General features: G+C 40.1%; 1 protein-coding gene across 4 annotated transcripts in view; it reads left to right on the top strand.

The window, feature by feature from the left end:
- The window catches only part of ptprz1a (protein tyrosine phosphatase receptor type Z1a), a 206,266-nt gene that overhangs the window by 128,321 nt on the left and 52,444 nt on the right, over positions 1 to 25,501 (top strand). For 3 of the 4 annotated variants that reach the window (XM_052030166.1, XM_052030164.1, XM_052030165.1), the window contains exons 11-13: positions 7,214 to 7,260; positions 10,624 to 13,204; positions 20,028 to 20,172. In XM_052030166.1, the coding sequence (XP_051886126.1) occupies positions 7,214 to 7,260; positions 10,624 to 13,204; positions 20,028 to 20,172 (2,773 nt within the window). The remainder of the gene's footprint in view (positions 1 to 7,213; positions 7,261 to 10,623; positions 13,205 to 20,027; positions 20,173 to 25,501) is intronic. The other variant, XM_052030167.1, reaches the window with a different exon arrangement.

The following is a 25,501-nucleotide window of genomic DNA, read 5'->3' as shown; positions in this document are numbered from 1 at the left end:
GAGTTAGTTTGACTTTTTAGAAGCCTTATATGGAAGGGATTGAGAATTAGCCAATTCAATTGTGAAGAACACCCAAAAATAGGAGATTTGCAAGCTTGGAAACAATGAAAGGGCAGATGGAGGCTTTTTGTAACTAGGAAGCAAAATTCAATCAATTACTACTTTGAAATCTCCTTGCTTAATTCTGGACTGTAATTACAGTTTAAGTAATGAATTATGTACACATTCTGGAATCCAGTTATTTAATTTCTGGGCTCTCCTCCATTCCTAATCTGATAAAGCCCTGACAGATAACCCGACTAGAAAATGAAAATCAAAAATCTATCAAAAAAAAGTCTATCAGAAATTTGACTAGGGCAAACCATTAGAATGATGTTTTCATTTCTTGTAGTATTGATTGACATTATTTGACTCACATTACATGGTTAATGATGACAGCAATCAGTTAAAAAAAAGTAAAAATTTACAGGTCAATTATCTTTGTTATTGTTAAATAATCCTTTCAATTATTCATCCTTCTGATCAATAAGTAATAAGCCTGTAAGTGTACAACAGCGAATGCATCTCTAATGTACTGAATGCTATACTTCAAAATCTATGTAATAACTTTTATTCAGCCTTGGGGAATTTTCATTTCTAATCCATATATGGCACCCATTGATTCTCAAAGATTGGCAACAGATATGTAGTGCATTCATTTTGAATCACATTACATATACACATTTTATTTACTTATTCATGGGATGTGGATGTCACTGGCAATTTCAGCATTTATTGTTGCTCCTAATTTACAATGGCGACTCTAGAATCACACATAAGCCAGATCAGGGAAGAATATTAGACTTCCTTCCCTGAAGGATATTAGTGAACCAAATTTGCTTCAATATAACAATGCAGTTACCATTACTGAGACTAGCTTTTTTAAATATTCCAATTTTTTTAATGTAATCACTTGAATTTAAATTCCCCAACTGTGATGGTGCAATTTGAACTCGTATCTCTGGATCAATGGCCCAGGACTCTGACTGCCAGTCCAGTGACTGAACCACAAAATAAAAATTAACAAGCTTCACTGTTCTCAAAAACATTAAAGCAATTGTGATTATTTTGTTTTGTAGCCAAAAAATAACATCAATTTTGTATATCCTTAAAAGTAATTCATCATGTAGGTCACCAATTTGTGGGCGATTTAATAAGCTGCCAAATGAGAGAAGATAGATAGAATCGAGCTGGTCCAAAATTTGTAAAAGATGGTGGAACATAAAGAGCAGGATCTATTTTGAAGTGCGCATTGTGATGGCTGCTGATTGATTTTCACAGTCATTCTGTAGACATCAATAGATCACTAGCTATGCTCATAGATAATGGACAAGGGATCATGGAATGGAGCCAGCCTCTGAATGATTATTTCTTGTTCAAAAGATGCAATGAAAATTAATGAGAATTTCTACGTGTGATTTATTTTTGTGATTTTTCTAATTCTTGGTCTAAATTTCAGTACACACTGCTCTACTTGTATGTCACCGCCTCTGCCTTTCTGCTCTGTTGTTTAACACTGGACTGTCTACGTTTAACGTTAAGCATGTTTTCAGCTCTCATACTTGTTTATCTGAAAATATTAACAGTTTTATTTTGGCAAGATATTTGCAAGACATTTTTTAAATGTGAGCATTCCATTACTATGTGCTAAAATGTGCTAATATACTGTGATGAAAATCTTACATTTAGTTCTAAATGTTTATAGAAATTAGTCTTGTACCCTAATCTAGGAATTCAAACAAATCTCCATGTTTTAATAACACAATGGAATCAATCATTTAATGCCTTATTGCTTACATTTGTGGGCAAGGCAACTCTCTTGAAACAGGGGGACAATCCATTTATTTCATTCTAAGTGTATGCAATGTTTGTTACTGCCACCTGTACCACCAATTAGTTCTTTATTTCATAGGCTATCCTTCCATGTAAGTAGTTGTATGCTTAATTTTATGCATATTTTTCAAACTACAGCATCATCCCTTTGATTAAAACCAGGATGACAGCGATAATTACGATGGTGGAACATAGCCGTATTTATTTTGATCAGTGTGCCACTTTTTTTTAAAAAATGGAACTGCATTGTTGAAATTCTGGTCTTGAAGTTTTGGCCAAGTGCTTTCTTTTGTTTTCACTTGCCTTCAGGGCTTGCAGCTCTCAGTCTTACAATAGAAACGTTTTTCAGACCGTGTGCAAAATCAGAACCACACTGCAAGGCAGGCATGATCAGAATGGAGGAAGCTGAGTCAGAGAGAGTGTACTCAGGGTTACACTGAAAATCTACTCAGTACCTTGTAAATGGTGGCAGCCCCAAGAGAGATTTTTGTCTTTGTTAATCCCTTTGTGTGAGAAAGTAGTTCCAGCAGTTCATCATGCGTGTGTCTGATGGGTAGGAATGGAGATGGGAAGGAGTCATTGAGTTATACAGCAGGGAAATAGACCCCTTGGCACCAGGTCCATGCCAACCACCCATGTATACTTACTCTACATTAATCCCATTTTAATCCCCTCACATCCACCAAGATTCTAACATCAACACCCTAGGAACAAGTTACAGTGGCCAATTAAACTTCAAAACAGCACATATTTGGGAAGTAAGAGGAAACGGGAGTACCCAGAGGAAACCCTTGCAGTAACAGGAAGAACATGCAAACTCCACACAGGTCAGGGTTGAACCCAGGTCACTGGAGGTGTGATGCAGCAACCATACCTGCTGTACCACTGCGCCACCCCTAAAAATAAAACCTGGAAAATCAAGCTGGCTGGGCTTTTCCTGACCCATCCATTCATAACCTCCCAACATTGCTGAAAATAGAGGCTCATAAAACAAAATCATATCTGCAAACCCCTTTATTTGGAGTAATTGCTGTTGAAGGGCTTCTTTTAGAGGACCGGTGTTATTGTACAGCTGCTGTTTGGTTTCTATATTTATTGCACTGCATAGAGGGTAAGAGGTTGTTGAACTGGGACCTACTGTGTATCCATGAGGTTCAGAGGATGTTGCAGTGTCGTCATGTGTATTAATGAGTGGTGTGGCTCATATCCCACTCAGAAGAATGTCTTCTCATGAACCTGGAAAGGAGCTTTGATGAGTAGTGTTGGTCATCCTTGGGAGAATCCAAATAAAATTTGTTGGTTCCAAGATGATATGCTTGGCTTAGGGAATTTCACCTCTCTTCCCCGCAATACCTGAGGCTGCTGGATCTGTACTGACCCTGGGCACTGTCTACTGTCATAAAAACAGAAAATGCTGGGAATATGCAGTAGGTCAGGCAGCGTCGGAGGAAAAAAAACAGAGTTAACGTCAATGACCCGTCAGAACAGAAGTTAGAGATGAGCTGTGCTTTAAGTTGCAGGGAGGGTGATAGCCGGGAAAAACAAAGGGGGTGTTCTTCTATGGGGTGGAGACCAACTGTGCCCAGGTGCCACAATTGATTTTGGTGCCACCTAAAAGAGGAAGCTGGCCTATCCAGAGCAGTGTAAATGGAAGCAGATGAATAAGGACAAATAAAGAGAAAAAATAGACATGCATTTGCTGGAAAGCTGTTGACTAATTATGATAAATGTCAAATACTAAAGGCCATAGCTTTGAGGTGAGAGGGGGAAAGTTTAAAGGAGATTTAGTTACCAAGTTTTTTTTTTACACAGAGCATGGTAGGTACCCGGAACGCACTGCCAGGGAGGTGCTGGAAGCAGATACAATCGCAACATTTAAGATGCATTTAGACAGGTACACCAACAGGCAGGGAATGGATGGATATAGAACACGTGCAAGTTGATGTCCAATTTAAGTTGGTACCATGATCAGTACAGACATTGTGGGCTTGAAGGACCTGTTCCTGTGCCGTACTGTTCTATGTCTTACTGATGCAACCCCGGAAAGTAAATCTCTCCCCGGAGGCCAGTATTTTCTTTTTCAGCTGTAGTCAGATCCCCAAGGCCAAGAGTGTTTTAGCTGAACAAACATCTGGAAGCTTACCTGCATTATTTAAAGTGGAGATGAAATTCCATCAGCATCTCCTAATCCTGATGCAGGATCTTGACCCGAATCATCGACCGTCCGTCTGCCTTCACTGATGCTGCCTGACCCACTGAGTTTCTCCAGCAATTTGCTATTTTTCCATGTAGACTTGAATACTGGAGAAGCTTAGGTATGTTGGCTGTAGCACCACATGAGAGACATGTCAATCCCATGCACAGCAAAACTCCACTTGTGTAGGTTACTCTGAGGATTGTGGATTCTTAAGCCTAATAGGCTCTCTGAACCATAGAACAATACAGCACAATACAGGCCCTTTGGCCCACCATGTTGTGCCGACCTTCAAACCACTCCTAAGACTATCTAACCCCTTCCTCCCACATATCCCTCTATCTTAAATTCCTCCATATGCTTATCTAATAATCTCTTGAACTTGCCCAACGTATCTGCCTCCACCACCACCCCCGGCAGCGCATCCCATGCACCAACCACTCTCTGGGTGAAAAACCTCCCTCTGACATCTCCCCATCCATTACCTTAAAGCCATGCCCTCTTGTATTGAGCATTGGTGCCCTGGGAAAGAGGCGCTGGCTGTTCACTCTATCTATTCCTCTTAATAACTTGTATACCTCTATCATGTCTCCCCTCATCCTCCTCCTCTCCAATGAGTAAAGCCCTAGCTCCCTTAGTCTCTCCTCATAATCCATACTCTCCAAACCAGGCAGCATCCTGGTAAATCTCCTCTGCACCCTCTCCAATGCCTCCACATCCTTCCTATAATGAGGCGACCAGAACTGGACACAGTAGTCTAAATGCAGTCTAACCAGAGTTTTGTAGAGCTGCATCATTACTTCGCGGCTCTTAAACTCGATCCCACGACTTATGAGAGCTAACATCCCATAAGCTTTCTTAACTACCCTATCCACCTGTATGGCAACTTTCAGTGATCTGTGGATATGAACCCCCAGATCCCTCTGCTCCTCCACACTGCCCAGAAATCCTGCCATTAACCTTGTATTCCGCCTTGGAGTTTGTCCTTCCAAAGTGTACCACCTCACACTTCTCCAGATTGAACTCCATCTGCCACTTGTCAGCCCAGCTCTGTATCCTATCAATATCCCTCTGTAAGCTTCGACAGCCCTCCACACTATCCACACTGCCACCGATCTTTGTGTCATCTGCAAACTTGCTAACCCACCCTTCCACCCCCTCATCTAAGTCATTAATAAATATCACAAAAAGTAGAGGTCCCAGAACTGATCCCTGTGGGACACCACTAGTCACAGCCCTCCAATCTGAATGCACTCCCTCCACCAAACCCTCTGCTTTCTGCAGGCAAGCCAATTCTGAATCCACACAGCCAAGCCTCCCTGGATCCCTTGGGCTCTGACCTTCTGAAGAAGCCTACCATGCGGAACCTTGTCAAGCGCTTGACTAAAATCCATGTAGACCACATCTACTGCACTACCCTCATCAATTTTCCTGGTCACCTCCTCAAAAAACCCTATCAGGCTAGTGAGGAAAGATCTTCCTTTCACAAATCCATGCTGGCTGTCCCTAATCAGTTCATGATTCTCTAAATGCTCAGAGATCCTATGTCTAAGGATCCTTTCTAACAGCTTGCCCAACACAGATGTAAGGAAGGGAAACAATTACACCATTACACTTTACATTCAGTGCAGAAGAAATGGAGGAAGTTCGGTCTCCATAGTGAGGACATTTAATAAATAAGTTAAGCCTTGTAAAAGCTGTTCATTGTTTTCAGTATAATGGGAATTATTGTTAAAATCGCAAAAACCACTAAACCTATTCAGTGGCCTCTTGTGTGTTGGTGTGTGCGTAGTGTGGAAAATAAAGCTACATTTTAACTGGATTTGTTTACCATTGTGAAAAAATGCCTGATAATCTACTGAGAATGGTTTGAGATTGGATTATACTTTGCAACCACTGTTGTTTAGCTACAAGGAAATTGGGAATCTCATCACCATTTCTTTTCAGCATTGCACTGGACAAAGCCAAGGTAAGACATCCTGGTCATTGTATTGCAATTTTTCTTCTGTTTCCTTTAATTAGTTTTAAAGATTATTAACAAAAAAAATAAAATGAATTATGTTGGAAAGATTCCCAACAGGTCACTTCCTTCAAATTAATTAACTTATAACTTCAGAATCATAACATAATCAACAGAATTTGTTGATTCTATATGTATCTGTGAAATTATTATAAAGGCATATTTTAAATACAGAATTCATACCCAAGCTGCCTACATACAGAGAATGGCGAGTAAGAATGGCATGATTTGCAAAACACATAAACTACAAGCGGGAGTAGACCTTCGAGTCTGTTCTGCCATTTATTCAGACGATGGCAGATCTGTGCCCTGTCGACTTTTTCATTCATTCTCTTAGGCCTCTGATTCTCTTACAAGTTCTCTCAATCTCAGTCTTGATCCTACTCGATGAGTGGGCATCTACAGCCACCTGAGGTGGAGACTTCCCAAAGGTTACAATGGTCTGTGCAAAGAAATTTCTTCTCATCTCAATATTAAATGGCTGACCCCTTATCCTGAGACAACATCCCCTTGTTCTGCATCCCCTGGCCAGAGGGACCAGCTTCTGTCTCAGAATATCACATGAGATCATCACCTATTCTTCTAAACATCAGTGGCAGGAGGTAGAATCGACTCAATCTTTCCTCATCAGACAGTCCCCTTATTCCATTTGTTGTGTCCAATTGCTGTGGTTTTAAAATATGTAGTTTATCATAGAAAGAATTTTACTCAAAATCTTGGTAATGGTGCTGGTAAGTGAACCAGAAACCCTGAGCTCAGAAGACAGAGTGGTCTGTAGCAGAATACTAGGCTGATTTTTTTCCCCTCCATCCTTCAGCTGAGAGGATATTCCCTCCAGTAACACACTGGTTAGCATGGTTTGCTTTAAACTGGACCAGGGAGAGAAGCTGAGATGTATGGCTGACATCCAAACATCATCTGATTCATTGTAAAGTCTAAATGAACACATGTATCTAGCATATAATATGTAACGAGTGTATTTTGTTGGGCATCAGTCATCATGATGTCCCAGTATAAACAACTACAATTGTTTCTGTTTCTGTCAAACAACAATTATTTCTGTTGTATCTTGCAAACAATTATTTCTTTTAGTCTAATTTAGTCTGTTTTGTTTTGGTACATTGCAGATATTGGTGCGTTTTTAAATTTCAGTGGCACATTTGAAGATCTGGAGGTAAAGAAGACATTTAAATCATTCTTTGATTGTCTATTCCCAGTTTGAATGAGTCACTCTATGCATAGATTCAGATATGGTTATGAGGGCTTTTTTAATTCAATACTAAATTTAAACTTATCAAATGATGCCTTGAATCACAAGACCAAATTAAACCTTAATTAACTGTGTCGGAGGAGTTATTACAAATCTTGACTCTGTGCCCCTATTTGTGTTCTGTTCTTCAAATAGAACATAGAACATAGAAAAACTACAGCACAATTCAGGCCCTTCGACCCACAAAGCTGTGCCGAACATGTCCCTACCCTAGAAATTACTAGGCTTACCCATAGCCCATGAAACTCATAGATTTTGTTTCCCATTCAGAGCTTGCTGCTGATTTAATGCTGGACTCTGCCAGAGACAATTCCCTTTTGTAATGTTGTAAGGCCTGTCAAGGTGGCTTTAAAATTAAAAGTTCCATAATGTTTTGAGAGTTTCGAAATGTTTAATACATTATACTATAAATTAATGCATACTTAAATTAAGCTTGTATATTTTATTTTTGGATTAAAAGGCTGTGCAACAATGTAGTTTGAAAAGGGCAATCCTCAGCTTTGTTCATTCATGGGAACTGGACAGCCAGCATTTATTGCCTATCCCTAATTACCCTTGAGAAAGTGATGGTAGTCACCTTCTTGAACTATCTGAGTCCTTCTATTGAAGGTACTCCCACAGTTCTGTTGGGGAGTTCCAGCATGTAGATCCAGTAACAACAAAGGACCAGTGATATGTTTGCATGTTAGAATAGCATGAGACTTGGAGGGACCCTACAGGTGTTCCCATGCCCCTGAATCTCTTGTCCTTCCTGATGGTAGAGGTCACAGTTTTGGGAGGTGTTGTTGGAGTAGCCTGAGCAAGTAATGGCATGAATAGTTCTTTTCAAACAATGTTGCATGGTATTTGAAAAAAAGTATGTTTCCATTGTAACATTATTTTACTTCCTGTTGTAACCTTTTTTTAGTACAGACATGAACTTTTTGATTTTGTAGTGTTTTGTCACATACCATTTGGTATCAACTTTAGGATGGTGGAAATCTCAACTTGGGAGAAAATTGATTTTGTGGATCAAATAACTCCTTATTCCCTGCTCTGACCCATCCCTTCCATCCTCATTGTGGACTTACATCATGTAAATTATTATCATCCTGTCAAGAGTTGTGGCCAATGACACTAAACTACCCTTCTCCTATCACATAGTTCTGATACTCGAATGAAAACAGAATTGAATGTAGGATCCGTTTTGCTGGGGCTCAAAGCAAATGGAAAAGGGAGGCAGAATTTACATTGATGTAGGTTTGCTGGTAGAGTTATAGAGAGATACAGAACAAGAACAGGCCCTCCAGTTTACCAAGTCCATGTTGACTACCAGCCCATTTCCACTAATCCTACATTAATCCCATCTTTTATTCTCCTCACTTCCTCATTAACTCCCCCCAGATTCAAATACTCAACTACACACTAGGGGCAATTTACAGTGGACAATTCACCTACCAACCCACATGTCTGTGGAATGTGGGAGGAAACCAATGTACCCAGAAGAAACCCATGCAGTCACAGGGAGGATGTGCAAACAACACACACACAATACCCAAGGTCAGGATTGAACCTGGATCTCTAGTGCTGTGAGGCAGTGGCTGTACTAGCTACGCCATGCTTCTGCCCTTTTTTTAAAATCGCTTTCCTATTCAAAATCTTTCTTGGAAGGTCCAAGAGCAGTGTCTGATATGGTTGCAGATTCCCATAAATCATTCTCTTCCCCAAGTGCATTAGGATGGGCTCCCGGAAGTCCAAGCCGCTTTGCCACCACTACCACCACCTTTCTGATTGAGGAGCTGGGGGAGAAGGGAGGGCAGTGGGCAGCAAGACCGAGGAACGTGGAATGTGATCCTGATCAACCTTCAGCCCCTCAAGTTTTTGTGCTAGTCAATGAAATGATGGTGGGTTTGTGACTTACTTAGTATACCTGCCTGAAACACATCTCAGAATGTTGTTAGTTAACAGAAAGTTATTGTCAGCCTTGAAATTAGAAAATGACCAAGCATAATTGCCATTTGTGAAAGAGAGTTCCAGACTCTGCATTGTTGTATTGGCTTAGCTTCACTTCTGAAAGACCTGCCTCTAGTTCTCAGAATATGCCCCTTGCCTCAAGCTCCCCAACCAGCAGTTTCCCTCCATGCATCCAATCAGTTCCCCTTTAATATCCTGAAAACTGCTGAGATCATCCATAATTTTCTAAATTCCACAAAATACAACCCTGATTTCCCATACCTTCATTTTGCAATTCAATCTTCAGAATCTCGAAATCATTCTAGTGAAATCATTTCAATGTTTTGTTCTTCTCCCCAGATGTAGCTGGGGTAATGTCCAGGAAAAAGAGGACTGATGTATTTCACCACCCACCCTGATTGCAGGAATACTTGACCCTAACCCCATTAATCTCATGAAGGAATGGCCATCTGCCCATTGCAGTGAGAGGGCCATTGGATAATGGCTTGAATTGGAAAATAGGGCTACCTTTAGGTCTGCTTAGATGGAGTGTATTCCATTTGACATGTCCAGGCCTGGTAAGATGGGAGGTGGCTGGAGATCAAACCTCACTGTGTTTAGAATACATGTCACCTAGATACTTTAACAGAGAAAAGAAAATCACAAATGCTTGGACAAACAATATTGGTGTCACAGGCAGAAAGGTAATGGAGGAGTATTCAAACAGATTTCTCTCATTCTTCCCATGCAACTTCACGATATAGATCCTCTCCACATTACGAACACCTGTCCTATGGACAGCCCATACGTGCGAGTGTTTGGGAGACTGGTGGGATGAATTTACCGGCTGCTGCGGAGCTGCAGGCATCTTCTACTGGGTGGAAACAGGGCATTTCCCTGTGCCTTCTCTCCCCACAACCACCCCAACCCCCACTCCCACACCCCGAGCTGCAACAATTGGGGTCTAGGTCGAGCCGAGCAGAGCTGGGACCGCTGAGCAGACTCGCTCACTCACTGAGTCAGTGAGGCCGGCCAGTGGCTACTATACTACGCTGGCTCACGCTCCCGTCACAAATGTTTCTGTGATCCTCTCCCACAAACTTTTTTTCATTTTCGACTTGTGAACTGTTCGAGTTATGTACAGTTCTCAGAAGCAGAACCCTGTTGTAACCTGGGGAGGACCTGTATACTACAGGGAAATGGCAGTGTGCACGTTTAGCTGCTCAGATTGTTTCTCTCATCGGAGAAACCACTTCAGATGTTCCAGGGTGAATCTTTCTGACTTTTTGATATTACTAAACAGCAACATTTTCTCTTTCTCTTTTCTACTTCCAGCTGAAAGAAAATAATCCAGGAAAAGCAGAAGCAACTTTACCCGAGCTTTACACAGCTCCAGTTCTCATTCACAGATGGAATGAGGAGGATCTGGAAAGTGAAACTGTGAAGTCCATAACCATTAATGAAGAGGAGCAGAAAGCAAATGTTGTTCCGAATGAAAATTATTTTGTCAAGGGGATTGAGGAAATGTCCACCCAGGTTGCCAATCCAGATGTTATTATTTATCCATCATCCTCCACTGTCATTGAAACATCATCCAAGGACATTAGCACTGCCCTACACCCTGAAACCAAAACAACAGTTTCTTCGGTTGTAGAGGATTCGGACTATTCTTCAGCTATGGGATCGCTGGAGTTGAATAAAATATTCACTTATTCCCAGCAAACAGAAATTCCAGTTACATCCAAGGAAATTCCAGACTTCAGTACTCCCACACAATCTGACACCATGTTCCATGCATCCACCATTGACGCCAGAAATGTTCCTCAGCCTGTAACATCTCAAGAGGTTCTTACAAATAATTCAACCCTTAACTTGTGGTCTGAAACAACTGCAGTAGCACCACTGATGGATTCTGGCACAGAGCAAGTGGCATCAAGGAATGAAACTATTGTCTTACAGGAACCCACTGCAGTCTCTGGTTCGTTTGGTTCCATAGCCACTGTCCGTCCAGCTAAGATGACACCTTTCAATGATAATGTACTTCCATCCAGTGAGGAAATAATAGTTTCTGTAACTGTTCCTCCTCCTGACCAAGAGATGCATCTACACAGTACACCAGATTCCATTGGCGGGTTTAATACCTCGCCTAAAGAGATTGAAGGCCAAGCTACCTCTTCTTATTCTACTGGTGAGATGGTGTTCCAAACTACCACTGTGCCCTCAAACAGAGAAGTGTCCTTTCATGCTACCTCTGCTTATTCCCATGATGAAGTACTGCTGCAGCCTACTCCCTCCTTATCCAGTACACCTGTTTATCAATCCTCTGCTTCTGCTAATAGTGAAGTGTTTCTTCAAGTGACCCATGCTTTATCAAATGATCCCATGTCGCTGCATTTGACCTTTGATTCCCCTGCTAGTGAAATGTCTCGTAGCAGTCAAATGTTGCTTCAGACTACCTCTGTTGTTTCCTCTGATGAAGTGGGATTGCCTAGTTCACCACCAGCCACTATTGATGTGCTACGTCAAACTACCTTTCCTTTAGCTAGTAATGTGGTGTCTCTCCATGCTACTCCTACTTCCTCTTCTAGTGAGATTCTTCTTAATGACCTTCAAATCTCCTCTGAAGTTTCAGCATCACTGGATGTGACTTCTGCTGCCTCTAGCCATCAGTTAGTACAGCATACCACTGCTGCTACCTCTGTCGGTGACATGTCGTTTGCATCTGCTCTTCCCTTACCCAGTGGTGTGATGTCTCTTCAAACTCCTCCCAGTTCTAAAGAGGATGAGACACTTCTTCGTGTTACTCCTGCTCTTTCCAACACTTTGGTGTTGCCTCTGGTTCCATCTGCTGTTCCCAGTGACGAGATATTCCATGTTACTTCTGCACCCCCTGTTGCTGATGTGTTGCTTCAAGTGATTCCTACCTTCTCTGAAAGCCAATTATCTTCGTATGCTACTGTCTTTCCCCACAGTCAAATGTCAACTCCAGCTTCTCCTGCTTTATTCAGTAATGAACTGTCGCTGCAACCCACTGTTACTGTCTCTGGTAGTACAAGGTTATTGAATGACACTGAAGCTTTATTGAAAAATGAGACAATGGTTTATGTTTCCCTCATTCCTTCCAGTGATAATGCACTCCCCTACGTATCCAGTAACCAGTTTAATGTTCCCAGTAGCCTGCCCTTATCAAGTGATGATGGCGCATACATTTCTGTTCCGGCTACAACTCCCAGCAGTGAGATAACCATGGCGGTTTCCGCTGCTCCTTTACCAGCTCCTTCTGTGCCTTCCTCTGTCACGTTTCTGAGTCAAAAGCACGATGCCGAATTGTGGTCTTCTGGTTTTGAAGGTGATCTGTCTGAGACAGATGATAGTGTTCCAGCAACATTTGACCCCATATCTGAGGATAAGGCAATTACGCACATAAGCGGGCAGATATTCAACTCTGCAGAGGAACAGAATAGTCAGTATCCCCAGATCATAACAGGATCACCTGCATCTTCTGAAGAAAAGTCATTCATCACTACTCTTAACATCAATTTAACAAAATCTGAGGTGGACAAAAATCACAAGGCAACAACAGTGACTCAAAATGTATCCACTGGAAAGCACAAAAGACCAACAATAATAGCAAGACCTAACCGGATCACAACAGTAACTACAAAACTGTCCCTGTCACACTCTAGGACTAATTCTTTCATGACCACTGAAGAGGAGAGTGGTTCTGGCCAGAGTGCATCTGATAGTCTAATTGTTAATGAGACAACAGTGGTGTTAAGTTCCCTCGAGTATAATTATAGAGCACTAGACAGTACACCAGGCACAGGTAAAGCAGCAGATCCAAGGACTCCACAGTCTTCAGCTCCATCTCTAACTAGTGGCCTTGAAACAACTTTATTCGACGTATATGAGGCAGGTTAGTCATGTCTGAAAATAATTTGAAAAGCTGAAGGTGAAATTAATGCAATTCCAAAGGTACTAGACCAGACCCATTTGCAATGGAAGTTTTACCAAAGTCTGAAAGGATTCGAGACTGAGTTGTCTCATTCATTTCTGTGCCTTTGACTATAATAATGGTTGATAGCAACTTTAAAAGCTAGTCTGCATTATAAATTCAGTGAAACACTGGGCTAGTAATAAAAAGAAATGTTGAACTCCAAATTTTATACAAGTATAGTTCCAATTAGTCAAAACTGGTTTTCTTCTTGTTTATGCTTTACTTAACTACATTCTTATCAATTCATTCAAACTAAATTCAGAAATTATGCTATTAAGAGATTATGTCCTCAGCAGTATGGAATGAACTGCTGCAGGGTAATACTATTGGAAAAAATGAATAATTAATGTTGTAATATCAAGATTTGGCAAGTGGTTGAACTTCATTATTGCCCATCTGCTTTGTAATTTGATAGTGTGTAATACTACAGTTAAACATTACAGTAGACCTTGTAAAGTGAATGTAAATAACTTCATACTCTTCAAGCAAAGTAGAAACAAAGATGGAATGTACAGAAGATGATAACAGAATATATTCGAATTTAGGATGAATGGCAATGCCTGACCCACAGGTTTTCTCTTGTGTTCATTTCTAAGTTCTGAGAGTAACAAATATATTATACAGACGTTTGGGATATGCTATCTAACTTACTTCCTTCACTTTACAGCTCATAAATAAGCTAAAAATGTGTGCTCCCCGATCTAGAAGAAACTAATTCAGTTTAGAAAAAATAGTCTGTAATATATTAGACCTTGCAAAATACAGTGGAACAAAAAAGCAAATAACATTGCTACATAGTTCAATGGGTACAACAACTTTTGAGTTTAAATAATGTAGAAGTAATTGAATTTTATGATTCAAAGGTGTTTTAAGTGTTTGAGTTTAAACTGAATGGATACAACAGTGTTTACATTTATATCTAATTTTATTAATTTTGGAGAGTTAAATAACTCAATGATATAAGAAAAAATGAGTTTAATGTTACAATATTGTTTGAATTTACATGAAGATCACAACCCGCTGAGTTCATCCAGCATTTTGGTTTTTTTTGCTCTTTAACCCATATAGTGTTTGAGTTTAGTTCTATTGAAGGTAGAAGTGCTTGTCTTTAAATCTAATGAAAGTGAAAGTATTTTAACTGAGATCTTTTAATCTGCTACTTTTTGGTATCAAGCTTTGCATGGAGACAGTTTATTGAAAATGTAAATAGGGTCTCTCCAACAAATACATCTTCATGTCTGACTAGAGTATCAAGGCAAGTATGTTTCAGATGCATAATACTTCTTAGAATATAGATGAGGATCAAATATTTTTGGTAGCAATGCCATATTTTTTACTTTCAACTGAGCCCTCGTAGATTTTAGTTTCTTGCTCTACTACAACTTCCTTGCAGTTATAATGGTGGTGATCACATTGCCTTCTCTACTCCTTACTGAGATCAGTGCTCCATCTTGATTTCAGCAGCATAAACCTCGAACCAAAGTGACACTGAGTTTGGGGCAAAAATCTTACAACTAATGTGCTCAATATATTTTAGTTTCCCATTCAAATATAATACAGATTTCCTTTGCAGTTCGAAGGTGTTGAGTAATGCATCTTTGCATTCCAATGCAATCAAGAAGTACTGAGCAACAATAGGCCAAAACAAATCACCAGCCAGGTGACGTTAGAGCTTTATTTTAAGACTGTCGGGTAGAAAGGATTATAAGCAGATCTGTTTGCCAGCCATCTCTTTATGCTGTATGCGATCACAATTTACTCTGATGACATTTTAATCATATGTTTGATGAGTTGTCAAGTTTTACCACTGTAACATGTCAATCAAATGATTTACCTACGCCTAATGTTGTGTGATGCTGATAGTACTGCCCCAAGAAGATAACTTTGCTAATTTATGGGCTAAGGGGACATGAGTTTACAGGAACTATACTGCTCGTTAAAGAAAATAATGCCAAAATAGTCTAATTTTCTAGGCAAGTGTGACAGTGAAGTCAGTTCATTCTGGTAGGTGTCTGATCTGTGTTTATTTCAGATCTGAGAAATAAACATAAAATGTATATTAAATTTACTAAAAATATTCAGCAAGTTCATCAAAATCATTGCATCCTCTGTCTATATTTACAAACCATGCTTGAGGTAAATAACTTGATTGATTAAAACCCTTTGGAGCAATCCTAATGCAAAAATTTCTGCAATTAATGGAAGGGCCACACTTAATTAATGAAATATTTTTGAATTATTCTTACATTTATTCCACTTTTCACTTCTCAGATGTGCCCAGATTTCAAATTAGAGGAGCAAAGATAGTAAGCATATCAATGCTGAAGAAATGTACCTGAAGATCTCAGACACATAGGCTGCAAAATTGCATTCCATTGCTCCTTTATCAGGGTGCAGTAGGTGTCTAATTAGTTCTAATATGTTGATTGCACACACATACACGCACAGTGTGCACTGACAAAGGCTTTAGTGCACCCACTGCTGATGTATGCCAGAACTATGCAGAGTAGGCAGGTCATGATATGAATGAGCATGCAACACTGATTTGATGCTAGTGTTGTTCTGCCAGATTGTAACTACATTGTATATTCTAGTTAATACCCTCAGTAAGCTTACACTCAACTGCAAACCCCACCAGCACTATTTAAGGGGATCACCAATTACTTGCTGTAGGTTTCTACTAGTTGTTTCAATAATCCCACAGAGTTATAGTGCTTAGCTTCTGAAGTCTCCTGGAAGTGTTTGGCCGTGTTAGTCGATATTTCCCTTGGAAAGCAGCATGAGCAGAGCTGTGCAGAGAGGCTAGAAGAGAAAGGAGGAGGAAGATGAAACACCTTTAGCTGGAGACTCTACTCACCCAGGATCTTCAGGGAGTAATTCTCCCTACCCTGTGAGGATCATTTCAGTAAGAATATCCTCACTGATATAAGCCACCTACTTGGTGTTGAAAGGATAATTCACAGCCCCATTCACAGGATGCCGTTGCAGGAAGTTTGAGAAGATATTAAAATAACATCAAATTCCTTCAGAGACCAGTACCTTCTGAATGATGCATTGCAAGCAATTGGCTTTATTGGAGTAGATAATTGGGTGTGAATATTGCAAATTGACTTTAGTGTGCAAACTAGCAAGTGACTTATAGCATGGAAAGTATACCTTGTAAATTGAGAATCTTTGTTTTTTCATTCAACATTAGAGGTCCTTCAGCCCATCGGGTCCATTGCTAGCTCTCAGAGCATTCCCATCAGTCCTGTTACCCCACTTATTTCCCTGTAATCCATGTTCTTTCACAAACCCATCAACCGCACCCTTCTTCTCCTACCATCCACCTACCCACCTACATTATAGATAATTTACAGTACCCATCTAACCTACCAATGCACATGACATTAGGATGTGGGATTAAACTATGGAATCCAGATGAAACCAATATGATCACAAGGTGAAAGTGCAAACTCCACACAGACAGAACCTGGGTTGCTTAAACTGTGTGGCAGAAACACTAACAGCTATGCTGTTACCCACCACATTTGCCGCAAGTTCCTGGTGATTCTATCTCTGTCAAAGTAACTTTTTTTTATTATTTCTCTTTCTCTAACCTATCTGTCGCTGAATTCACCCATTTCATAATCAAAACAATTCTAGTTGTTTGGTTAAAGTGATAGCCCTGTTTGTTGCATTCTTTACCCAGATGCCTGACAATCCATGTTGTGTCACAGTTGGCTCCCACTTCCGCAAAGTTTTATCTTAAAAGGAATTAAGATTTGAAGATTAGAACTATGTCTAACTAGCCACACATGGCACTCCTGCAAAACTTGGCCCATTTCTACGTTGGCATTTTGGAAGAGAAAATTGATGAGTCATACAACTCTTGATGGCTTCTTTTTGGTATCAATGCCATATTAGAGATTAATTACAAGCCATGCGAATTCCAGGGGTTATGGGACTTGGTTATCTCTGTTTAATTTTGGGATGAAATCATCTGTTCCAACATCACAGCATGTCTGAATTTAACTAAATAGAACAGATATTTTGTGGTCCAGTGGGGTCATCACTGCAAATTACTTTTATGTCTTTGGCCATTTGTATGTGTGCAGGGAGCAATGATATTCATCGTTGTCAATGTTACTTTTCAGAAACATGCATGATTTTTGTTTCTTTAGCACATTAGAATCACAATTCCGATTTTCTTGTGATAAAGTGGATGGGAAGTTACCCTTTTAGAGGGAAAGTAAGAACAGCAAAGTTTGTAAGATGGAAATAACTCGATGTGAGTCCTACCAACATTTAAATTGCCCTTGCAGTTTTGAATAAGAAGTTATAAATGTTACCACCAATAATTTTCATTACATAAATGTTATTAGAGTGTCCACTATGGTAGCACAGTTTGGTACTTTGTTGTTGCTATAATGTAATAATATCAACCAAAGGCTCTCAAACTACTGCCCTGAGCAACTTTTGGCTTGGCCACCTTGATAAAGTACCATTGTGCAGAGAAGAGAAGTAGGGTGAGGATTGTAGTTGGAGACCCAAAATTGGTGTGGGAAAGGGCTGGAGAGAGGATGGAGATGGTGGGAGTGGGGTGTTGGGGAGTAGACTAAGACGGTGAGGATGGGTATGTCAAAGAGAGGAGTGGGCAGCAGGGTTGGAGGGGTCAGAGGGAGATTAGAAATGGGGGAGGGGGTAACCAGAAAAATAATTGAGAGAATGTTGTCAGTGGATTACTGTACCAGAAGTTATTACAGGTTTACCTGCATCAGAAACGTATTGGTAATTTTACTTGTAAAGTGGCCAATTCACTTAAACAAGAATTTTACTCTTCATGGTGCAGATTGCAAGTGTGAAACTACGGCATCTGCTGCCCTATGGGAGCATACACTGAATAATTACCTTATCGGTGTAAATCCTGCAGTTTCAGAGCAGTTGCCATAAACTGAGAGTAAGATTTGGTTTATAGCGGCTGTTCCTCATGGCCATTTTACATTTGTTTTAATATGTAATTTGCAACATCTGTCAGCAGATGGCATTGTTTACAGAAACTGGCACATTGGCTTTTTCACATCCTCCTGGTTCAGTTGCACATGTAACTTGTTAAGTTCACAGCTGCTGTAACTTTATAACACAAAATGTTATCTTCTCCCTCCCCATTCTTAGAATGTTGCCAGTCCCTTTCCCTATCTCAAGTTTTGGAATTGGTTTATTATTGTCAGATGTTTTGGGGTACACTGAAAAACTTGTGTTGCATACTGTTCATACAGATCAATTCATTACACAGTGCACTGAGGTAGTACAAGGTAAAACAATACAGAATACGGAATAAAGTGTAACACCTACAGAGAATGTGCCGTGCAGGTAGACAATAAGGTGCAAGGTCATAACGAGGTAGGTTGTGAGGTCAAGAGTCCATCTTATCGTATTCGGGATCCGTTCAATAGTCTTATAAAAATGGGATAGAAGCTGTCCTAGAGCCTGGTGGTACATGCTTTCAGGCTTTTGTATCTTCTGCCTGATGGGAGAGGGGAGAAGAGAGAATGTCCGGGGTGGATGGGGTCTTTGATTACCGAAGCAACGAGATGTGTAGAGTCCATGGAGGGGAAGCTGGTTTCCGTGATGTGCTGAGCTGTATCCACAACTCTCTGTGGTTTCTTGCGGTCACGGGCAGAGTAGTTGCCATACCAAGCCGTGATGCATCCAGATAGGATGCTTTGTATGTTGCGTCGATAAAATATTGGTGAATGTCAGCTCATGCTGAGGCTGTGATCGCCCATTCCAACATCAACACATGCTGTGCCCAGACCCTGACTCTTTGTTGGTATAGCCACCCTAACCAAGTTTCTTACCCCTAAGGCTTCCATCAGGCAGCCTGGATCAATGTTCTTTACAAAGACATTGAAATTGAGGTGATCTGCGCAGCCACATATTTGGGATAAGTCACGACACAGGTAACAGGAGAGATTTATGAAAAGTCAGAAATCAAATTTGACACTGAACAATAGACAGCACCTTGTTGTTGAGAGTTGCAGAGAACAAAAGGGTTCATATAAAGGTGGAGATACTTAAGGAGCACCAGAGTGGAAAGGAGGCAAAGTCATTATAACAGGAAACATGGGCATTTACTTGGTCCTTGAGCAAATCAAGGCAGATCAACTAATAAGAGGGTAGCAATTTTCAATTATTTTTGGTTGCTTCTAAGCAAGTAGCAAAGTCCATTAGAAACACCTCAAAATGTTCCATTATAATGTTTTGCACACGGCCAATTCCAGAGTTTCAATTCAATCTAATTTTCTATTGTCAGACTGAGATGCTGTTCAATTGTAATGCCAGGTCTGGATTAATATTAGAAGCATTTTTTCCAGAAATCTAACTGCTATTTAAAATGCTAACATTTTAAGTAAGGTGAAGCACTTCTTTGATTGACAGCCTTCAAGGTCCTTCTGCTTTGATATATGTGAGGTAAGTTGTTTGGCTTTGTGGGATTGGAACTATAGTGTTTCTGGCTGTTACTTCTGCATTTGCTGCTGTCCTTCACATTCGCCTGTCATGATTGACTTGAAACTAATTGCAGGCACTTTCTGTCAAATTAGTAAGTGGAGTCATGTAAGTAACATTTCACGACCATCATCGTGGCTTAGTTAAGTACAGTTAATTTGAAATTGTAACTTCATGAGTGTATTTTTGTTTTATTCTGGTTTTGCTCACAGTAAACTGTTTTTAATCCTTTTCCTTTTTTTTACAACTGCAGAAGCCAGTAACAGCAGCCATGAATCTCGTATAGGTTTGGCAGTTGGTTTAGAAACCGAGAAAAGGGCAATTATCCCTCTTGTGGTGGTGTCAGCTCTTACCTTCCTATGTTTGATGTTGCTGGTAGCTATCCTTGTTTACTGGAGGTGAGTGCTTGTTAAATCATGTTCATTCCACTAGCTGATAAATATCTGCTTGGAAACATGGCAAGGTGAAGATTAATAGTGAAGTATGAGCTTCAGAGCTCTGGAAAGGTGAAATAAATATCTTTGAAAATCGGAAAAAATGATTTGCAATTTCCTTAAATGTACATGGATACAACTCTTCATAAATCTTGTTTTAGCCTGGTCTGAATATCAAATACACTTTATGCTTTCCAGTGGGGATATGGTTACAAATTATTGTATAGCATGAAACTTCTGGCTCTTGTTTCTTTGTGTTTAAGCTGCTCGGAAGTAACTTCTGTTTAGCAACTTTGCTATTTGTATTGCAGCATTTCTCTTTGAATTCAAGCATTGATTAAACAAAAGATTTAGATCACATGATCAAGACAGTTCCAATGTTGAGGCCTGCTTGCTTATTAATTTTGTTAGTTTACCATAAATCTGTTCTTTTTGTGGATCAGGAAGTCAAACAATGTGAAGATCAAGAAATCTTCATTTGTTGACATCTAAAATAAAACAGAAAATGCTGGAAATGCTCAGCAGATCTATCGTTTCTCTTTTCACAGGCGCTGCCTGACCTGCTGAGCATTTTTGTTTTTATTAGTAAAATAGCACATTTGTACAGGATGAGTCAAGCCTATGAAGCCTTAGTTCTCTGTCAACACTATCCCAACTCCCTCAAAATCCTTCTGCTTATTTGGTTCTTTGGCCCACCTCCCTTTCCTATCAGATTCCATCATCCTCAGCCCTTTGTCGCCTCCACCTATCGCCTCCGGCTTCTGTCCCTTTTTCCACTCTTCCCTCCTCCATCTGCCCATCACCCCTCCTCAGCTGGACCCATCGGGCAGGCCTGGTAGTGTAGGGGCAGGCCTGGTAGTGTAGCGGTTAGCATAACACTATTACAGTGCCAGCGACCTGTGTTCAATTCTCACCGCTGTCTATAAGGAGTTTGTACGTTCTCCCTGAGACTGCATGGGTTTCCTCCCAGTGCTCGGGTTTCCTCCCACATTCCAAAGACGTACGGGTTAGGAAGCTGTGGGCGTGCTATGTTGGTGCCGGAAGCGTGGTGACACCTGCGGGCTGCCCCCAGAACACTCTATGCAAAGGATGCATTTCACTGTGTGTTTCGGTCTACATGTGACTAATGAAGACATCTTATCACCTGCCGGCTCTTGCTCCACCCCTGCCCTCCACCTTTTTTATATTGGCCATCTCCCCTCTTATCTTTCATTCCAGATGAAGGGTCTCGACCCCAAACGTCAACTGTCCATTTCCCTCCACAGATGCTGCCTGACCCACTAAGTTGCTCCAGTATCTTCTGTGTTGCTCCCAATTTAATAATATTACAGTTCAATTTGTTAGGGCCATTCAAACTATAAATGTCTTTATTCGTTAAAGTTTTGAGAGGTTTAGCAGCAAGTATAATGATGTCAAATGCTTCATTGCTGAAATTCCAGTTTGTACAGCTGCAACTGGCAGTTTTATTTATTAACCAATCTTCTTTTCCAGCTTTTACTTTCTCTTCCTCCCTGGAAGACTCCTAAGGGTAATTTTCCAGGACTGTTTGCTTTTGTCCTGAATTCAAGTGGGAATGATATATGCCTTGGCATTAAATGTTAGCAAGCAATTTTCATGCTGGGTCATCATAGTTTGTTCGTTCTATCCTCAGTCAATGCCAACTCATGTTTACATTTGGCAGTTTCAAAATAATAATCTAGATCAGTGTCCATTTCTCCTGCCTAACCTAGGGGCACCATTTCAAATGGTGTGTCCCAGCTGATGTTTGATGCCTCTGAGAAGACTTGGCATCAAATCTAGGACCTCTCTGGTCTTTATGGCTGAGCAACTATTTACTTGGTGACACATTGATTATCTGAAAAGCTATATCCAGAAGTTCAGTGAGATAATGATGTTCCTCTTTGATTGTAACAACAGCATTGAAGATACACAATTTGATTTAAGTATAATAGGTGTAGAAAGTCACTTTTGTAAGGATAACTAGATAATGTTCAGAACTTTGATTATTGATTCCCTTTATTAAAACGATTAGAATATTGATGAATCTTTTAAGCCTCTGACGACCCTGACGAGCTTTGTTGTGTCTTAATAATGAACCTAGAGGCCAGGTATAGGATGCACAGCATTACTTGTACAAAGTCCAAAGGAGCACTCTTTCGGTACTGTACAACTTCACTCAATGTCCCCCTGCTCGGCAATGATACCCAAAGTTCCAGTGTAAATAACAAATGGAAGTGTCATCTGAATATAGGTTGGTAAAGTTCATCAATATGTTCAAACTGGAAAAACAACTGCATAAAGTTGACAGTGATTGGTCACTGGTCTAATCGTTAAATAATCTGATCCAAGACAATTCAGAACTCAGACCAATTTAGTGCGCCAGATGCATGGAAGGCTCAGAAGGAAAATCACAGACTTTCTGCAATCTATGGCCAGCCTTTGCAAATGATTTTTTTAAAATTGAAATTTAACTGTGTAGCACACTAAAATGTTTCAAATTCTAGTTTTGTTTATTTTTTTGAAAAACGGTCTAATGTCCACCTTTGAAAGGAGGTTGAGTGTATGTATACATGTAGGAACATATATTTGGGTATATAAGTTTGCTATCTAGTGAGTGCAATACACATTTAATATCTGCTTAAATATAAACTGTTGTTGATCTCTTTAGAAAAAAATTACAAAAAAGACATAGAAGCTTTATTTTTTCCATACCAGTTTCCTTGCTTCATTAATAGTAATCTTTTCTTTTGTTAATCACTCCCTATAACTGACCTGAAAAGCATTTTAACTCATCCTCAATTAATTGCCAAGTCCTAGTGTACATGAGACTTACTGCACAAGATGATGCAAAGGATCTGCTTTGGCAGAATATTGCTGTGAATGCTGCTTTATATTCAATGTTACATGAACCCAAACTGGGGCAAAAAAACAATCACACTCTCTGTTTTGGAATTAAAACAAATCAAAATAATTTATCTGTCTAAAGGATATGCCTGAATTCTGGGGTTTCTTCTGATGTAAACTGTTGTCAACTATGCGGTCTGCAGGTAACTAACAAGGAGTTCACATCCCACTTCTCCTACACTTCTCATGGTTGTAAGGGTCATCTTTGTGATGACTTGAAGTCAGCACATTAATGCTGTCTTGCTACATCCAAACCAAGTTGATTGGGATGAGAAAGGTCACAGTCATCTGATCAAAAAATAACAAATTGCATTCTCAGCTTTACAATCTTTAGCAATTCTTTTGTCAGAAAGCCAATCAGCGCTTTCTTGAATCTTCCTACAGGACTCAGCAACATGGCTCCCTACATATGTTCTATACACATCTGCCACTTTCTCTGATAAGTGGTTAATTGTAAATTTTCTGTAGAAATTCTCTCTTTTGAGGTTGGGGCTCTATTCTCTAGTTACAGAGTTTGCTCTTATGTTGGGCAATTCATTTAGTTTCAGTTTATCTACAGTTCTCAGAACCTTGCAAACTTCAATCTGTTCTCCCTTGAGCCTTGTTAGCATAGCTAGATCACTTGGAAAAGATAAATCCCACAAGATACTTCAAATTAATCTGCGCCAGTAGGACAACAGAATGTAGAAAGCTGAATAAGGGACTGATGTTGGAAGCTATTCTTCACAGGATGGCAGCTAAGACTCAGTGCTATCACTACCTCAGAGTCAGAAGATGGGAGTTCAAGCCTCATTCCAGTGCATCTAATTATGGCTGACACACCAGTGTATACTGAGGGAGTTCCCAACTGCTGGAGTTGTCATCTTTAAAGGATTTATTGCATTTATTTCAGGAGGTTTGATCCACATTTAGTTAAATCTTATAGAGTCATACAGCACAGAAACAGACCTACTGCGTCCATGCTGCCCATCGATTACCCATCTGTACTAACCCATTTGGTCCCTGGCGTTCTATGCCTTGGCAGGAACATAAAGGAATTTATACAATTTCCTTTACCATCTGCACTCACCCTGTGATCTTTCAAACATTTTTAACTCTCTCCTTATAGCCCAGGAATTTCTAATCGCCATTATCAGTTTGATTCTTCATGTCAGAATCATCTCTGGACCTGCACCATAATCAAAGTCAAAGTTGAAGCAAAGATCTATTCAAACTCCATGTACGCTCTTGAGCCTTATGTTCCTTCCTGCTAGTTATTCACCCTGTTCTTGCCTTGCAAAGGCCAGAAGCCTTTAACAACATTTAAGGCCTGGTGGACGGGTGGGTGGAAGATGGGAAAGAATCAGGGTGATGGGGGTGCTGGGGTGGGTGAACAAAGAACTGGGTAGATCAGGAAGAGAGAGAAAAAGGACAGGGGGGAGCAGTTTACCGGAAGTTGGAGAATTCAGTGTTTATGTTTTGCTCCTGATTCCAGCATCTGCACTCTCTTGTGTCTCCATATTATTTAATTACTTCATGAGGGTTTTAAACAAAACTACTCATGGATTAGTTGGCATATGAAGAGTATATTTGAATGTACGATGTCCATCTCACAGGCTGAATAATTGAACATTGAATGTTGCTGATTTAAAATTTTGTTGAAATGATTGTAATGTGGATTTTTCTGTGTAGTTTTTATAATCCCATTTGTCCTTCATGCTGCTTCTCCTTGGTTTTGCTTTCATAATTTAATGTAGCAGAGCATTTGGCACTGTTAAGACTGTAAGTGATCTACAGATCCAGTACTGCAGCATCTCATTTATTTTACCTCCTTGTCATTGAGATTTAATTCTTCCTTGCCAGCCCTGTGCCAGTGAAGTGAAATTACACACATTAATTAATAACTAAATTGTCTGATCATACTTCAAATGACCCTATGCAGTTACAATTGAAGAATAACTGTGTTAGTTTGGCTCAATTGTTAGCACCTTTGCCTCTGGATTGGAAGGGAACAGTTCAAGCCCTCCTGCAAGATGTCAAGGTATAATTTAGGATGATGTTCCAATAAGCTACAGAGGCAGGTTATGCCTTTACAAAAATGACCTACACCAAGATCCAAATGGACTATCCTTGAAGAGGAAGAATTTCAGCTGTGATCTAGTTCCACCTTTCATGGCTCAACCAAAATAGATGATCTGATCCTTTTCCTGGGCTCTTGCTGTCCATCTGCCTTTATAACAGTCACAATGTTTTCAAACTAAATGAAAAGACATGTATAACACATGGGTTATAATGGGTTTAATAAAAATGCAAATATTTTAAGATTACCAACTCTATTTCATGTTCAGTTGCTGCAGTGCTACTGGAGTTATTTCTACTGGAGGTTTACCTGTATGTCACAAATTCAGGT

Source organism: Pristis pectinata, chromosome 15, assembly GCF_009764475.1.
Source record: "Pristis pectinata isolate sPriPec2 chromosome 15, sPriPec2.1.pri, whole genome shotgun sequence".
Lineage (NCBI taxonomy): Eukaryota > Metazoa > Chordata > Chondrichthyes > Rhinopristiformes > Pristidae > Pristis > Pristis pectinata.
This window is presented reverse-complemented; position numbering and strand designations above follow the sequence as displayed.